The sequence below is a fragment of the Asterias amurensis genome, chromosome 13 (genome assembly GCF_032118995.1).
Source record: "Asterias amurensis chromosome 13, ASM3211899v1".
NCBI lineage: Eukaryota > Metazoa > Echinodermata > Asteroidea > Forcipulatida > Asteriidae > Asterias > Asterias amurensis.
The window spans coordinates 18103080-18121731 of NC_092660.1; the positions used below are offsets into that span (position 1 = coordinate 18103080).

An 18652-nucleotide genomic window follows, 5' to 3' on the forward strand; every position below is an offset into this window, starting at 1 on the left:
CTTTCTACTGCGCGGGGATTTACATTATGCAGTGACACTCTGCCTTCTTCTCTGTTATTGGTCGGCCGAAATCCCGCTCGAGATTGTTATTTAAATTTCCACTCAGCCCCAAGAGTCAATCAAAATGGTTTTATCAGGAAACGCCCACTTTTCTGTGCGGGGTTTCGTTTACCTAATTTACATATGTATCACCAAGAAAAGAAACACAACAAAGGCATTGCGAAACAACACTGGACAATTTCTACTACGCCATAAAACTCTGCTGTGTGTATGTTTACATACAAAGGTGAAGCTATTCGTTTGGTGACGCATACTTATATCGCATGACTACTGCATGCTTGGCATGGCCCTAATATATACACGCGTGAATATCCCACATTGAGCATTTACAGTTTGTAAACACAACACAAACCAAAGCAAATCCGCATGGATCCAAGCCAAAATTTGCCGATGGCTTTCTACTTCAGTGGTTAGTGTCGTTTACTGAAGCAATCGAGAAGGATCAGCCGTGCCAGAAATCTCTCTGGCTTGTGTTTTTAGAGTCAATTCGTGACATGAGTGCCTGGCGTTTGAGATCTGAAATGTCGGTGGTAAGTTTCTTGCATTTATTCATTTGGCATGTAACGGTCCCTCAGACCTCGTGACGATGTAAACACGCAGTTCTGTTTTTGTTGTGTGTGTGGTTTTTTTTTCACATCACAAGCCTCGCCGTATTGTGTTTATGTTTTGTGCCCATGTGATTTATTTGTCATGACCAAGTAATGATTGTTGATAGCCTAGCTAGGGTTATAGTCTTCATATTTCTAGATAAAATGTGACTAAAATGTCAAATTCTGAGAACGTTTGCCTGCTCTATACTTATAGAGTGTATGGAAATTGTTTGGTCAATCAAGCAATGGCGATTTGCATATTACTGTTTGACCTATTGCTTTTTTTCCCCAACCGTACCTAGGATGCTTGGTTTATTATGGTGGCATTTTCGTAGTGTGTGCCTCAAAGATCACAGTTGATTGTCCAGATAAATGAATGGTAAAGTTTAAAGCATCGATCTGTGTTTCTATACTGCAATTGTCAAGGGCAATGACATGTCGGGGAGTGTCACTGACATTGAATTATTAATTATTGTTATCATTATCAATGTGTATGTTATTTGTTGATTATACACTACACATTTTATTATAATGTCAATGATTTGAAAATTTGAAACTTATTATTGTTTGTATTGTTATGTGATATAAATTTGTTATTTAAATGACCATAACAAATTCTTAAGAAAGGCTTAATTTAAATGTACTAGAATAGATTGCTTGTAAAAAGTCACATAAAATTTGGTAGTTTCATTGCAATAATTGTAGCCCTCACTCTCAGTCCTGCCACAGCTTTTGAGGAAGATGGAGAGTTAGGTCCTTACGGAGGACTGTGTCGGTGTCAGTAGGATACATTGTAGTCCTGCCACAGCTTTTGAGGAAGATGGAGAGTTAGGTTCTTATACGGAGGACTGTCAGTGTCAGTAGGATACATTGTAGCTTAGGTTCTGACGATGGTCAGCAGGATTGAGGGTTATGTCCTCCTGCAGATGATTGTTAGAGAAGATCAAAGCTTATCCTCAGGACAACTAATAATGGATAAATATCGTTGGTTACGATTAACTCAACTAACACAAATTTATAATTCCTTGCAGTAAAGATTGTTTTCATTGGCACAAAGGTTATTCAATTTCTTCAATGAAAGTTTTGATAAACTTCCAAGCCAAATGGTTTTGAATTTGTTTTAAGTAAGTTATACAGATGTTATAAAATAATAACTTGCATTCCTTGGATGAGGCACACAGCAACGGATAATCTTGTTAGATTAGACAAAAACAAATATTTTCAGATGAAAGTATTTTAAACACCCTCCACTTTCAGTTTAGATGAGTGACTACAATTATCTAATGTTCAGCTAGGTACATGAGTGCCATTGATCTTCTCAGATTTCATGTACTTCCTAAGTCAAAACAATTTACTCAAACCGCATCCGACAGTTAGGCCTATTTAAGATTTTTTTTGTCCCTCATGTAGTTCGTGTACAGACATGTTTTGTGTATGTTTCGCAGCATGGCTGTGGCCTACAATATTTCTTCAGCTATCCACTTTTGGTCAGGCCTTTCCAAATCCACTCCCAATTCTCCTGATGACAACTTGGCAGAATTATCATCGAGTCAAACCTAGGGCCTTTTCACTGGTCCATGAAATAGAAATCTATGCTTAGCCTATAAACTGCAACGCTGAACTAACCAGTCCGACCACCTTGAATGAATTTTGGCTGGCCCTCTGGTGTGTTAAATAGCATTTGGCCAGCGGACAACCCAGGCCTGATATTTCACGGAGGCAATGAAGGCAATTTGTTGCCTTGGTGCCCTTGAAATGCTCTGAAGTAGAAATTAACAGTTTGCTCATAGGGTGCCCTTTACCAAGGAGAAAATGCCTTGGTGCCCTTGCCCTTTTTACAATCTGTGGTCGAATTTTGACTTTGCATTAGGCAACTTTTGAGGAATTTGCTGTCCTAAAGATGATAATTTTATGTCCACACTTTTTTTCCCTGACCTCAGGATGAGTTTCACCCCTTCATTGAGGCAGTGTTGCCTTACGTCAAATCATTCTCCTACATCTGGTTCAATCTGCAAGCACGAAAGCGCAAATACTTCAAGAAGCACGAGAAGCGCATGACCGCCCTCGAAGAGCGTCAATCCAAAGAGGAGCTTGCCAACGACAAGCCCGAAGTCAAGAAGAAGTGGGCCTCGCGACTTCTCGCCAAACTCCGCAAGGACATTCGGCCGGAGTACCGCGAGGACTTTGTGCTCAGCGTGACTGGGAAGAAACCGCCCATGTGTATACTGAGCAATCCCGATCAGAAAGGAAAGATACGGCGTATAGACTGTCTCCGACAGGCCGATAAGGTGTGGAGGTTGGACTTAGTGATGGTGGTGCTTTTTAAAGCCATACCGTTGGAGAGTACGGACGGGGAGAGGTTATTGAAGTCCATAAACTGTACGAATCCCATGCTGTGTGTGCAGCCACACCACATCAGTGTGAGCGTCAGGGAGTTGGATTTGTTCCTTGCGAATTTCATTGTACAATCACCTGGTGAGTATACATCAAACACATCTTGGGAGGATTTCACAAAGAGTTAAGACTAGTCTTAAGTTAGGACGAGGTACTTGTCCTAACTTAGGACTAACCCAAAGTTTTGAAGTCCTAAGTCCTTAGTTCTGTTTGTGAAATCGACTCCAGGGCTTTTTTTTCCTGGTTCTGCTTATCGCGGCTTTTCGTGCTTAATACGGGTATCAATCCCTGCTTACAGACTTGCTCTGCACATGTCTTGTGAAGAATGCTCGAGTGAAATACGCCCTAGGCTTTTTTGAAAGCAATGTACTCTAAGCAACCTCTGACAGACATTTGCGTCAGGTCTGTAAGCTTTTTTTTTGAAAGGGCAAGGGCAACAATGCATTTTCTCCTTGGTAAAGGGCACCACCCTATGAGGAAATTTCTACTGAGCATTTCGCATTTCAATGGCACCAAGGCAATGACCAGGGGGCATGGAGGCAATCGCCTTTGTTGCCTCCGTAAAGTATCAGGTCTGCATCAACCTCGTTCCCAGGTGTTTATGATCTTGCCGTGCCATTTTTTACTTGCTTGATCAAAACTCCTGGAAGTGTGACTATGAATAAAGATCCAAATTGGATTTTTTAGTTTGGTCCTGTGGTTGATGCATTTGTTTTAAGAGATTTCGCAGAGTTTTTTGGGGTGAAACGTCTGACTGTTTGCTGTTTAGGATGACCATGTAAAAACACGATTCATTTGAAATGTATTGCAGCAAAATTAATTTTGAAAAGCGTCGTACTGTACACAAGCGCTCAAAAAGTTTTAAAATGAGCACGGGCGCAGAGCAGTCACTTCCAAGTCAATCAGCGTTCATTGTAATTTTTTCCTTCCAGGGGTTAGTGACCTGTGCCTAATTTCATTGAGCTACTTTAAAGTATATACTTTTTAAAAAACAATTTTCTGCTAAGCGAAACTCAGCAGGAAACCAGTCAAAGATTGCGCATGTGGGATTGTGACATGTACTTTAGGTGGTAACCTTATTGTTGTGCTAAGAAACTTTGTTGTGTTTTTAAAGGACCTTGTTGTGGTTTTAAAAGAAGCCCTATAAAATTTTGCTCAGTCATAAAGCTGTTTTAAAAGCTGTCAATACAGCTTGACAAAGTTCTTTGCTTAAGCAAAAATTGGCTCTTGTAGCCTGTTTCTGCTAATCAATATTCTTTGCTTAGCAAGTTTTTGTGCTTCAGGCTAATTTAAATAAGGCCCTGGCCTGAATGAAATTTATGTCAATATTATTTGTGATCAATTTGCATTAAACAATAATAATAATAATACAAAGCATTTATAAGGCGCTTTACTAAGAACAGAGCGCCTAACATTAACAAAGGGAGGGCAACGCAAGAACAAAAACAAAACCAGACCAACGACAGGCTAATAGAGGAACAAAAAAGGAGCAAATTAGGATGGTTCTGGAAATAAAAATGTCTTGAGGAGGCGTTTAAACATTCATTTCAAAAGGTATGGTGTGCAGAGAAACACGCAGAGAAACTTTTTGTAGGCTAATGTTTTGTGTAGATTGTAGGCATGATTGTATGGTTGGTGCATCCACATGGAAAATTACACAACTTACTATGAAGTCATGGTCAAGGCAACGTGTGCATACACACGTAGGAACTGTTTCATGATACTGCACGAAGGCAACAAAGGCCTCTACACTCCAAGCCCCCTGGTCATTGCCTTAGAAATTTACAGTTTCCTCATAGGGGCCCTTTACCAAGGAGAAATGCTTTGGTGCCCTTGCCCTTCCAAAAACGAAGCATGTTCAGGCCTGAGTCAGTGCGGTAATTGTTTATGGACTTTCAGTTCTACCCGACGACAGGATCAAGCAGGGAGTTCTGTCTCCTTGAACAGAGACTAGAGACTGTGATTATTGCTGCACGTTTTTGATCTCTTGGTGATCTCTAGTGAATGTTGTAGGCTAATAAGATTCCTTCTGGATGGCAATCTTTATGCCTGCTATGTGTAGTCTTGTGTCAAGAAGTTGGTTTCAGGTAATTCTTGTTTATCACATGGATGGGCACTCTAACGAAGCTATTGAAGGGAAAACAAATCTTTATTAAAATCAAATATTGAGAGTTCTTCTTGTGTTGATTTTGAAGATTCTTGTACACATAGAATGTGACAATGAGGCTTCATCATCTCAACCAATGTAAGATTGTGTCCCCCAATGTTGCAATGTGGTGGATGGATATATGTGTAAGAAAATTTTAAACAATTATTTACATAAAAAGGAAATTTTTGAACTTTGATAATTCTGAATGGCCTCTCACAGGATCAGATTTAATTTAATTGAACTGAAATGGTGTATTGATAAAGATGTCACTACAGCCACTAGGCTAAATTAAGACACGTTTTACAGTTAAACACAAATACATGTATATGTAGTATATAAAAAAGACAAAAAAATACATGCATACAACAGAAAACAGAAATCAAGTATACACTGCAAAAACTGGGGTATTCAAATTGTACAAGTTTTACAAAAACACCGGACATTTTACACTTACAATAGACTGTGCAAGTCTCGCACGTAGCGAAAACGAGAACTTGATTCGAAAAAAAGTATATTTTTGTACAAAACCAAATTGTATTGAAATTGTTATTTGTTAAAAAATTCTTAAAGATTATTATTTTTAACGTACTTTTTGTATAATTATTATTTTAATTTGTGTACATAATAATTGTTTTGTTTAAATTCACGTAAAAATTATACATTTATCGGGACGAGGATCGCTGTTCGACATCGACCTGGATGGTTTTTCTAATAAACCCCGTTTGTGAATCACGTCCAATTGGTGCGATCATCACATAGGTTCAGCGATAATGGGAACGTCAATTGGGTAATATTCTTAATTGTTTAGAGTAAACCGGAAACTGGAGGTCAAGTTTTTTTCTTTGGTTTTCTTCGTTAATTTGTTGAATTGACTTTACTTTTCTGTTTTTAATCACTTATTTTTACATTCCCAAGAACATATTCACTTTTTAGAGTCATAACCTATGTTAAACTAAAATTATTGACAGAACAAAATCTCCCCAACGTAAAACTCCATTAGGCAGTTAGGTTGGGACCACAATGGTCCCGGAAGTTCAATTTCTCGCGAGACTTGCACAGTCTATAGCTAGCTGTTCAGTGTACAGGTGTAGCTGTCAGCTTTAAAACAACATTATATTTTCAATGGAGACAATTTTATTGTGAGAATGTTGCGTCCTTGTAGGACCCCCCCCCCCCATTGTAACAATGGGTCTTTTGTTTTAGATTGTAACCATGCTGCATTTCAGCCTTGAGTGTTTAACCAGATAAATTCAAACCAAATTGTGACTTCCTTGTTTTACTGTATGAAGACAGGGATGTGTGTTTGTGACTTTGAAGACACTGGGCACTATTGGTAATTGTCAAAGACCAGTCTTCTCACTTGGTGTATGTGTATCTCAACATATGCACAAAATAACAAACCTGTGAAAATTTGTCGTCAAAGTTGTGAGATAATAATGAAAGGAAAAAACACCCTTGTCACATGAGGTTGTGTGCTTCCAGATGCTTGATTTCGGGACCTCAAATTCTAAATCTGAGGTCTCGAAATCAAATTGTGGAAAATTACTTCTTTCTTGAAAACAACATTACTTGAGAGGGAGCAGTTTCTCAAAATATTTTGTACTATCAACAGCTCTCCATTGCTTGTTACCAAGTCAGTTTTTGTGCGAAGAATTACTTTGAGAAATTACAAATAGTGTCCACTGCCTTTAAGTGTGTACAGTGTATTGTGCAGTAGGCCTACATTATGGTTTCTGTAGGGTTTAACTTACTTGCGTGTCATGGCCGAGCGGTTAAGAGCACTGGATTCAAGCTCTGGTGTTTGATCAGCAGAGTGTGGGTTCGAATCCTGGTTGTGACACTTGCTACATAAAATTGGGGAGGTAGTACTGTCTGCTCTACCGGCCAGGCTTCGGACTGATGATACCCAAGCCTTCATCCGTATGGACTGTAAAAGGGGTTCAGCCCTAGGAGTAGGTGGCAATGGCCTCTGGAAAAAAATAATTGTAGCCCACACCTTGAAGTGGCCTTCAGGCCTTGTGTGTCTGGCTACTTACATTAAAAAAAAAAAAAAAAAAAATATAGGCCCCCCTAGTACAGAGCATTGTCAAGTTGATCAAATCAGGCCTGGAATTACATGTATGCAACAGATGACCTTCGTTGCCCTGGTCTTGGCTTTGGTGCCCCTTCAAAAGAATCCATTAGCCATTAAGATTTGCCGCGAGAGAAGTGCCCTTCTGCAAATTAAAGTTGCCTTGCCCTCTCCAAATTTCTAAGGAGAAAAAAACCCAGTTGTGCTTTCCATTGTCTTCGGTCAACAATACTGTATGAATGTAGCGGACCTCCAAGACTGAGCCCCTGAGAATATCAGGGATGGGATTTTTCCATTTTTAACCGGAAATCGGTTTCTGTTAAATACATTTTTAAAATAATGTTCAGCTTTCACAATTTGCAGTTACATTTTTTTTTTTTTTTTTTTAAAGCCTAATCACACTCCTGGAAAATGGGTAATCATGAAAGAATCTAAAATATCTACGTTGTTAGAGACATTATTCTGTTCTTCAGTGCGGTTTTTATCCAAAAAGGATCAAAGTTTGTAGGCCCTTAACATTGATTATTCTAAATGCCAACCCCCTCCCCTACATGTAATTGAAAAAAAAATGGTCATGGCTTCAGCGTGTTGAGGATTCCTGATACGGAATGTATTAGATTGATATCCACCAACAGGAAACTGTACACAGCGTTTTTGATTACTAGGGGATCTCCCTTCTTAACTACCCAGTTCGTGAAATCCTATCACACTGTGTAGGCCTACATGTATGGTATCAGTATTCCACTGCCAGGGCCCAATTTCATAGAGCTGCTTAAGCAAAAATTTTGCTTAAGCAAAAAATTCATTGCTTAGTAAAATCAGATTACCGGCCAAGACTCCACTCAATTGTTATGCTAAGTAAACAACAGCTAAATACTAGTCATAAGCAATGTATATGGCATGACATTTTGGCCAGTAACATGTGTAATATAAGCGATCTATTTTCGTGCTTAAGCATATTTTTTGCTTAAGCAGCTCTATGAAATTGGCCCCAGGGGCTTTGTGCAATGAAAGGTAGGCCTAAAGCACAATATGCAGCTCAGTTTTATAGAACTGCTTTAAAACAAAAATGTTGCTTGACAATTTTCTGCAAGGCAAACAATAATATGCAAAATAATAGGATAGTCTTAGATGGTTTGAAAATGTTTTTTGGGGGGCTGGCAACTTCAATAAAGGAACACGTTGCCTTGGATCGGTCAAGTTGGTCTTGGAAAAGCGTTTTGTGACCGTTTGTTATAAAATCGATATGGTTAGACAGATGTTGTAAAAGTAGAATACAATGATCTACACAAATATGCCTCGAAATTGTGTGGTTTTCTTTTTACCTCGTCCAATAACACAGTCGGCCATTTATGGGAGTCAAAATTTGACTCCCATAAATGGCCGACCGTGATAGTTTGCAACGTTAAAGAAAACCGTGCAATTTTGAGAGATACTTGTGTGGATCATTATATCCTACTTTGAAAACATCTTTCTAACCATATACATTTCATAACAAACGGTTTCACACGCTTTTTATAGACCAACTCGTCCGATCCAAGTCAACATTTTCCTTTAACTTTCTAGAAAACATAATTATGTAAGAAAATGGGTCCTTGGTACAGTTGTACAATGGTAAATAAAATCTTCGTACCAGCAGCCAAAAAGATGGTTAGAAGCATATTTTTTGTGCTTTAGCCAAATCTAAGCATATATTGTCTGGTGATGTTTCTGCTAAGCACAAATTGCCACCACTGCGTTGAGTAACTTTGTTTGATTAACGTTCTCTGTTTTTATCGAAAGTAATCAAACGATAACCCATCTTTCTCTCATCTTGCAGAACGAGCACTGAGTGATTCAGGAGACAGCATGTCAGTCAAAAGCGGCAGTGAACCAGATTGGCACAACCCATGTAAGTGTATGATTAATCTCTGAAAGAAAAAATGCACCAAATCAAAAACAAATTTGTTTAAGGCAGTGGACACTATTGGTAATTACTCAGAATAATTATTATCATAAAACCTTTCTTGATTACGAGTAATGGGGAGAGGGTTAATAGTATAAACCATGGTGAGAAACAGCTCCCTGTGAAGTGACATTGTTTTCGAGAAAGAAGTATTTTTCCATGAATTTGATTTCCAGATCTCAGATTTAGAAACTGCGGTCTCAAAACCAAGCATCTGAAAGCACACAACTTCGTGCGACTAAGGTGTTTTTTTTCTTTTATTAATATCTCGCAACTTTGACTGACCAATTGAGCTCAATTTTTCACAGGTTTGTTATTTTATGCACATGTTAAGATTCACCAAGTGAGAAGATTGGTCTTTGACAATTACCAAAGGTGTCCAGTGTCTAAAAGAAATACCCCCCCCCCAAAAAAAAAATAATAATAATATAAAGCTTAGTGTATGAATTGATTATCCCTGCAAGAAAGATTGCACTAAAAAAATCACAAATTTTTGTTTTTGTTCGAAAAAAATGTTCAATTAAAAATAGAGTGCGCCCTACATACTACCATTGAGAAGCCATTTTCCCCAAAAGTGGTCTTCTGTGAAAACGAACTGCCTCTAGCCACCGGGCTATATTTATTGTCTGGTGGTAGGGCATCTGCTCCAGCAGTGTAGAGGTTGTGGATTCGAAACCCACCCGAGTGATTTACCTGTGGATTTTTTTCCACAGAAATCGTGGAAGTACTGAGAATACAGTGCTTTAAAATCTTGTCAGTGTCAGGTTAAAACCAAATGATAAGCAAAACCAAGACTTTATTGTACTTAATGCGTGAACATGTTTGAATTGGTGTACGGGTAAAAACAAATGACGAAAAAAAACCAAGACTTCAATGTTACCCTCTGCATGAAAACTTTGAACCCCCCCCCCCCCGCTTAGTTTCCCCCTCAAGATCAAGAAACCTTTTGACAGCTCAATGTCAAATTGTGGTTCCCCACTCAGCAGTCGTTTTTAACCATTCTCATCCCGACTTCCTTTATCCAAACAAGAAGGAATTGGATGGCCTAATTTCCAGTTTTCTGAGAAGTGGAGGTGGAGATTTCCTATGCTGAGTTGGTCTCTGGGGGCATGGGTTAGGCTTTGACGTGGCCTTGCATGTGTCATTCACTCTCCATTTTTTTTAAATATTTTGTATTCATTTATTTATTTAGCCAATCACAGATTAAAGACAGTATTGTTTTTGTGATTACACCAGCAGATAAAAAGTTGATTAATTTGTTTTAAATCTGGAAAAGAAACATGTTTTTACTTGAGTTTGAATTCTCATTCCAGATTTGTTAATTGCCATCAATATGTTTAACCTTGTAGGGCACAAATAAATTAGCCTCGATGTCCTCTGACTGTTCATTTCCTCCATGCCCCCTGGTCATTGCCACCATGCCCCTGATGGTCATTGCCTTGATGCTCCTGGTCATTGCCTAGATGGCCCTGGGTGGATTTCACAGAGTTAAGAGCAGTCGTATCTCAAGTTAGGACAAGTTAGGACTAGCCTCACGTTTTTTTTTATTTGAAGACTTAAGTTAGGAACTGTGAAATTGATCCCTGGTCATTGGTTTGATGCCCTTTTATCATTTCCTTGATTAGCGTTTTCGTCTAATATTTACCATGCCCCTGATGCATTGATATCATTGATCAATGCCTTGATGCCCGTGGACAATGTCTTGGTGTCACTGGTCTCCATGCCCCTGGTCAATATTGGCCTTGACGACCCTGGTCATTGTATTGATGCCCCTGGTCATTGCATTCACCCCACTGATGTCATTGCCTTGTGCCCCTGTAATTGTCTTTATGCCTCTGGTCTTTGCCCTGGCCATTGCCATGATGCCCCTCCTATTCATTTGCTTGATGTGCCCCTTGAAATGTTCTAATATCTTTGTTGACCTTGCCCTTTCAAGAATGAGCTATCAAGATTGAATCAAGTGACCTTCAATGGAATCAAGCGACCTTCAATGGATGATTGTATGCAAAACTACAACTTTGTGCATTGTACCCCTGCAGTTTCATTCATTCATCCTATTGGAGAGCAATCATTGCATAGATCAAGGACCAGATGCTTCTATGTAATAAACAGCATTGATTTGTAACACATAATTGTAGGCTTAACCCTTTGAAAAGCCTGTACACAGCACACAGTGTGTACCAAGCTTGTCCTACATGTATCATAGAGTAAGGAAGGACTCTATGGTCCTATTCAGTGCTTTCTGAGAAAAAGTACCAAAGAGTTGACACAATGATATAACCAGACCTTGAAGATACTTTGTCAAATACCAGTCTTCTTACTTGGTGTATATCAACATATGCACAAAATAAAAAAACTTTGTCGAAGTTGGGAGATAATAATAGAAGAAAAAACACCCTTGTCACACGATGTTGTGTGCTTTCAGATGCCTGATTTCGTGACCTCAAATTCTAATTATGAGGTCTCGAAATCAAATTCTTGGAAAATTACCTCTCTCTCGAAAACTACATTACTTCAGAGGAGCCGTTTCTCACAATGTTTTATACTATCAACCTCTCCCCATTACTCGTTACCAAGTAAGGTTTTATGCTAATAATTATTTTGAGTAATTACCAATAGTGTCCACTGCCTTTAAAAGAAATTACATCATGTGTTATGTCAGCAACCTGCAAATTTTGCTCTGGCAGTTTCCTCTTAAAGCTTTTTTTAGCAGGGACCAAGTTGCATGTTTGACAACACGCTCAGATTTTGAAATATTGCCCAATATTAAATTAAGTCCACCCAGGAAAATTAATCTACCAAAAGTTGATGTAGGCTTCTAACCAAAAGTTTGTAGTGCCATTAGTTTTAAAAGTGATTACCAAAACTTATTTCTTCCCTTTAAAGGAACACGTTGCCTTGGATCGGACGAGTTGGTCAAAACAAAAGCGTTTGTAACCGTTTTTTATAAAATGCATATGGTTGGAAAGATGGTTTTAAAGTAGAATACAATGATCCACACAAGTTTGCCTTGAAATTGCGTGATTTTCCTTCTACTGTGCGAACTAACATCGTCGGCCATTTATGGGAGTCAAAATTTTGACCCCCATAAATGGCCGACGTGTTAGTCGACAAGGTAACAGGAAAACCACGCAATTTCGAGGCATGTTTGTGTGGATCATTGTATTCTACTTTTACAACATCTTTCTACCCATATGCATTTTATAAAAAACGGTTACAAACGCTTTTCAAAGACCAACTCGACCGATCTAAGGCAACGTGTTCCTTTAAAAGTTGCAAACAGTTTAACCTTGAGCTGTTTCAGTTACCCATGGTGTGTGGAAGGAACACAATGACTTCAGGATCTCACTGGAACCCAAGGGACTTAATTGTGGTTTTGCTTCAAGGCAGGGCTACTAGGGGTTGTTTTTTTTTTTTTTTTTTTACATTTTTTTCTTGTTCTTGGTGGTTTTGGGGAGTAATTGTTGTACATCCTTAACTAGCATGGTGAGAGGAATTTACGTTTCCTGTGTAGTGAGTCACCTCTCTTTGGAGTATAGCGCTCATCTGTAAACAACTGGGGCCATCAGAGGGGGATTCTGATTAGACATTTCCCAATGAATTTGTCAAAAGATTATATAAGTATGTAATAGTAATTTTTTAAATTACTTTAAATCTTAAATGTATGCACAATGATGACAAGTTGGCCAGGGTTTGTCAAGGATTAAATTTTATAAAAACTTTCATCTTTGGGGTTTATAACCAGACCCCGGTCAGGGATAAAAATATTATTAAGTGTAAATTTTATAGGAATATTTTAAATCTTTAGATTTTACGCAATGATTACGATGGGAAGGGGCTGTCAAAGTTATATAAAAATATAAAAACTGTCACCTGGAGATGTGTACAATCGGACCCTTGCCAATGATACAAATATTATATAATTATTAATTGTGGCTGCATTGGCCTTTTGCCTTCACAAAGTACGTAACATTGTATACAGAAAAAATAATTGTTTTTAAATTTTTGTCCGAAAGCATACTGGTCACGGTTATGAAGTTAGTCATACGAAAACCATTTTTCCGTGAAATAATTTCCGCTTAGAACTGAAGTCCTAGTTCGAGAAATCATGTGAGAAACAAATGTAGTTGTATTTTACAACCAGTTTACACCTTCCAGGTGTACACTGTTTGCCACAGCTGTACATTGTGAGCGCTACTGTATGTACGTCACCATAGTAACAGGACCTGAGGTCAGAAACAATGGCTCTGTTGAATTCTCCATTGTGAAGATGCAACCACTACAAGCTGGTGTTGATAGAAATCAAAATTGAAAGTGAAAGTTCCTAGAAAACATTGTTTATGAGGTTAGGCCCCACCAACCTCACATCCCCCCCTACCCCCACACACACCTTACAAAGCCATCATAATAAACTTGCTCCCCTTGGAGGATTCTAGTGAATGAATTAAAGGGGTTTTACAAAACTGATTTCAATGTAACCTACAATTGTTATTAGTCGCTGTTAATGCTTCTGTGCCCAGCTCTATGATATCTTTAGGACTGTTGTGGTACATTTGTGTTGTTATTTTGTGTAGTTTTCGTCAACAGAGGGCGTCTGTTATCATTCTATATACTTTGTTGTGAAAGCTACGTACCCGCTAGCGTTCAGTGGTTTTTGCATTTATTGTAGCATGTAAAATGTATAAGACAACAAAGCCAATTCATTGGGACTTGGAACAATGCGTGCGTGTGTGCTCGTGTGCGCGTGTTGTTTTAAGAAAAAACATTTTTTTTGGGGTAGTGTCATCTAATACATTGACCCCCTGTTGATATACTAACAGTGAAAGAGACCTTGCAGCTCTTTTGTGAGGAGTCGTGTTTCTTTTTATACACAGGCATGGTATTGTACATGCATGGCTTTGAGGCCATGGTTGCCCCTGGTCTTGGCCTTGGGTGCCCCTTCAAAAGTTTCTAATTGACTTCAAGATTTTCCAATGGAAGTGCCTTATATGCAAAATCTTGGCCCTGCCCTTTCAGAGATGAAGTGTGCCTAATTATAAGGCTACATAAAAAAAAATTGTTAAAAAATATCAGCTGAAAAATCTGGGCAGTAAAAGTTTAAAGAGATATCCAGACATGGAAAAAAAAAAAAAAAAAAAAAAAAAAAAAAAAATGGGCTCGGGGTTTTGAACGGTCGTGCAGGACCAATGTGTTTACACTTACACTGCACCGTAATTTTTTGATAGCTTTATTCACAGGAAATTGAAGTTTTCAGTATGTCTGATGAAATGTTTTTTTTTTCTAGAAAGGGAGATTGGTTGCAAGGGTCAATTAACTCGATGTTTATGACTTAGGTTAGGTTTCTTGGAAACCATCCTAAGACTGTAGGTTTCTTGGAAACCATCTTAAGACTGTCCTGTTAAAGACTGAGTCATGCATGCTTTACATTATTGGAGTTAAGAATCTGACAATCAGAGCAACATTCACAGGCTTGGAATTACCAGGAGGCGATGGGCTCTAATGCCCCCTGGTCTTGGCCTTTATATGTATTTTAAAGGAACACGTTGCCTTGGATCGGACGAGTTGGTCAAAACAAAACCGTTTGTAACCGTTTTTTATAAAATGCATATGGGTAGAAAGATGTTGTAAAAGTAGAATACAATGATCCACACAAGTTTGCCTCGAAATTGCGTGGTTTTCCTTCTACTGTGCGAACTAACACGGTCGGCCATTTATGGGAGTCAAAATTTTGACCCCCATAAATGGCCGACGTGTTAGTCGACGAGGTAAACGGAAAACCACGCAATTTCGAGGCATGTTTGTGTGGATCATTGTATTCTACTTTTACAACATCTTTCTACCCATATGCATTTTATAAACAACGGTTACAAACGGTTTTCAGAAACCAACTCGACCGATCCAAGGCAACGTGTTCCTTTAAGTTAAAATTATACAATTGAAATACAAATGTTTATTGTTACTAAACCATAGGATGGGCTTGATAAAATTTAACTTAATGGTACGTTACAGAGTTGGTAAGAAAACAAAATCGTGAAGATCACAGATTTACTTTAAACTTTTACATGGTCTAATGATGGTGATAGTAGAAAGCATCCCTTGAAATATTTCTGTCTGAAATGTCATATTTGATGAGAAATAAATAGTTTAATTTCGCAATTGGAGTTTATCGCTCACGTGAGCGTTTTATTCATTTTTTTTGTTGCATCGATGTCATGCAAAATGTGTAATCGGTTTTTCACTATTTTCTCGTGACCCGGATTGCCGATCAATCCCAAACTTCTACAGGTTTGTCAGTTTATGTATGGTGGATTACATAAAGTGCTTACACTTCCAGCAAATGTTTTGTTAGCAAAGACTAATTCTTTAATGTTCCATTAAGATCTGATTTGGGGAGTGTAAGTACTTCAGTGTCCGTGAATTCCAATTTTTTTTTGCTTAATTTATTTCTAATAAAATTTTTCTCCTTGTTTTTACTTTTTTTTTCTAGTAACAATAGTGACGGCCCCTGAAGAGCCAAACAGTTTCTCAACGAGTGGTGTCTTCACAGCCAATGAGTTAAGAAGAATTACTCAAGGTATGAAGAATCTTCAGAGTCAAGAAAATATGAAGAGTCCTCTGAGTACAGAAAATCTTAATCATTAGAGAATAACTTGTTGAAGCCTGTTAGCAAAACAACTCACTAAAGTATTGTTTAGCAGAATCAGGTTCAGGCCTGACACTTCACGGAGGCAACGAAGGCGATTACCTCCGTGTCCCCTGGTCATTGCCTTGGTGCCCTTGAAATGCTCATAGTACAAATTTGCAATTTCATCATATGGTGCCCTTTACCAAGAAGAAAATGCCTTGGTGCCCTTGCAAAAACGAAGCATACAGCCCTGCAAGGTTACCAGCCAAAATTACATTAAGTTTGCATAGTTGTGGCTGGTGCTTGACTCATATTTTGCTAGCAAAGAAATTTGCTTCTGCTTAACAGCTGGGCCCAATTTCATAGAGCCGCTTAATGGCCTTATGGGCAAGTTTTTGTTTCATAGTGCTGATATATAACCGTAAGAACACAAAATGGCATGCTAACCTTCTGTAAGAGAAATGAATGACGTACAATACAAATCAATAGTGAACTTACAAGATGGTCATGATTATTATTATTTTTATTATTACAAGATGGTCATCTAATTTTCTGTGAATTACGCTTCTACATGTACTTCAGCAAATTTCTTTCTGCAATTTTTTGTTGAATAAAAATGCTCTTTTCTGAAGATTTCACCTTCAAGTTTTAAAATCAATTCCTTTAAATTCAGCAGATTCCAAAGGTTAAAGCATTTGTGGCAATAACATCAGGAAAGTTTTGAGTGAAACAAGCAAACTTTTCTTCCCGTGTTTTCAGGGTCAATTTCTGATGGGTCGTCTAGCACCCTGTCTCTCAACGAGCTTGAGAGTCCAACATACTACCACTACGCCACCGATGTCACACAGCCTCTCGCAACGCGCAGACACATCCAGCCGAACCATCCAATCACGAAGAGAATCAAGCGTAATTCTAGCACCATGTCGTCCGCAGATGACGACGGTGACAGTGTGGGTGAAGATACAGAGAATCTTCATTTTTACGGGCGGTCGCCGGCGTCGTTGAGCAGCCAGTCTGGCAGTTGGCATAGCGACATTGATCCTGGTACGTAGCAATTTAGTGATGACAAAGTCTGTTTTTAAAGGGTTTTGATACCTTTTGTAGATCAATTTTGTTTGCCATTTTTTTTATGCATTTAAAAACATAGAGCTGCTTTTAAAAGCACATAAAGTAGTTTAATAACAAAATTATGCTTGCCTGAACAAGGTTACCAGCCAAACTGCCATGTCACATGTACATTTTGCGACTGGTACCTTGCTCATTTCTGCTAAGCAGATAGTTGTCAACCAATATTTCTGCTTAAGCAGCTCTATGAAATTTGGCCCAGAAAGGTTATTGCTTATTAGTTCAATCTAGCTAAGATGCCAATCAAGCAATGAAAATAGAGGAAATTCATTTTTCTTGTTACCAGGTACAAGTCCAGTTGTCCCATCCAGCATGTCGCACGCCGTTCACAAGCCAAAGATTTCAGAAGCGGCTAGCAGCTTCACCACACAATCGTCACCAGGAACGAGGCCAAGAGTCCTCAAAGTTGAACCAAAGATTGAAGGGGAGGGTGGGCTCTCCTCTTGCTCCATGAGCCATGGGTTGCCGCAGACGGTCGAATACAAGGGTAGGATTTCAACTTTCTTCACCTTTTTTTTACTAGCCCTATGCCGGCCTCATACTTCACGGAGGCAACGGAGGCGATTGCCTCTGTTGCCCCTTGTCAGTGCCTTGGTGCCCTTGAAATGCTCCAGTAGAAATACACAATTTCCTCATAGGGTGCCCTCTGCCAAAGAGAAAATGCCTTGGTGCCCTTGCCCTTTCAAAAATGAAGCATACAGCCCTGCCTATGTTTTGCCCTTTTGTTAATAAATAAAATTGGAATAAGGGTAGGATTTCCACTTGCATCACCTTTTTGTTTTAAATATCCATATTGGGATGTTGTTGATAAATAAAAATATCACTTTCCATGCTCGGTGAGTGTGTAAGCCAAACCTGGGGCCAGTTTCACAATAGAGCTAGGATCTTAACTGCAAATCAATCATAGTTACTAAGTGGAGTGTGATGTCACTATAAAAATCACTGTGGTAAAACTGACAATTTGTATTGCAATGAATTGTAATACCTTTTTAAATCACCCCTGGGCCCAATTTCATAAAAACTGTACGCACCAAAAATGACTTCAGCGCATACAAAAACTTGCTTAGAAGAAACTGCTAACCAGCAAAAAATTCATACAAATTCAATTGTTGCCACTGGTTCCCTACTCATAAACAAAGTCGCTATCTTATAAACATTTTTTTCTGCTTAACAAAAGCTTTATGAAATTTGCTCCTGGGTCTAATTCACGGCTCTGATTACCATAAGCAAAGAATCGATGCTTACAAAAAAAATGCTGCGCTAACTCGCAAGCTTTCATGCTTTGCGCTCACAGTTAACTTTTTTTTCAGCGGCCTATCCACCCCTGTATGTTTAATGTACATGTAGTTGAACAAATCAATAAAACGTGTAGAGTCAAAATTTTGTTCTGTGCAGCAAAGAGCGTCACATAGAACAACTAATTAAACATGCCAGGCTTGATTGTATCCTCCTCATCAACTTCCGAAGCTGTCAACAATAAATTCCCAGGGACTTGGAGAATTATTATTTGTCGGGAGGGGAGTTCAATAATTGTTTTTCTTTGCCGGGGCAGTTTCTCAAAGTCCTTTTCCCTGTCCCTGTTCAACAAGGAACAAGGAATGAGGAACTGTTACAAAAATCACGGATCTTTGAAAAAAATATATTTAAGTTGTAGTGGGATGGATCGATGTGCCAGCTGTTGGGAGTCCAAGGC

General features: G+C 38.7%; 1 protein-coding gene across 4 annotated transcripts in view; it reads left to right on the forward strand.

Annotated features, from left to right (window-relative positions):
- Positions 1–205: 205 nt before the first annotated feature.
- Positions 206–18652, forward strand: part of LOC139946378 (nuclear factor 1 X-type-like) — a 43743-nt gene continuing 25296 nt past the window's right edge. For 3 of the 4 annotated variants that reach the window (XR_011787233.1, XM_071944020.1, XM_071944021.1), the window contains exons 1-6: positions 207–590; positions 2591–3125; positions 9084–9155; positions 15697–15783; positions 16594–16878; positions 17246–17446. Coding sequence is in view for 3 of the 4 variants with exons in the window: in XM_071944020.1 (XP_071800121.1) it covers positions 555–590; positions 2591–3125; positions 9084–9155; positions 15697–15783; positions 16594–16878; positions 17246–17446 (1216 nt within the window). In the remaining variant the exon portion in view is untranslated. Of the gene's footprint in view, positions 591–2590; positions 3126–9083; positions 9156–15696; positions 15784–16593; positions 16879–17245; positions 17447–18652 lie in introns of all 4 variants that reach the window. The other variant, XM_071944022.1, reaches the window with a different exon arrangement.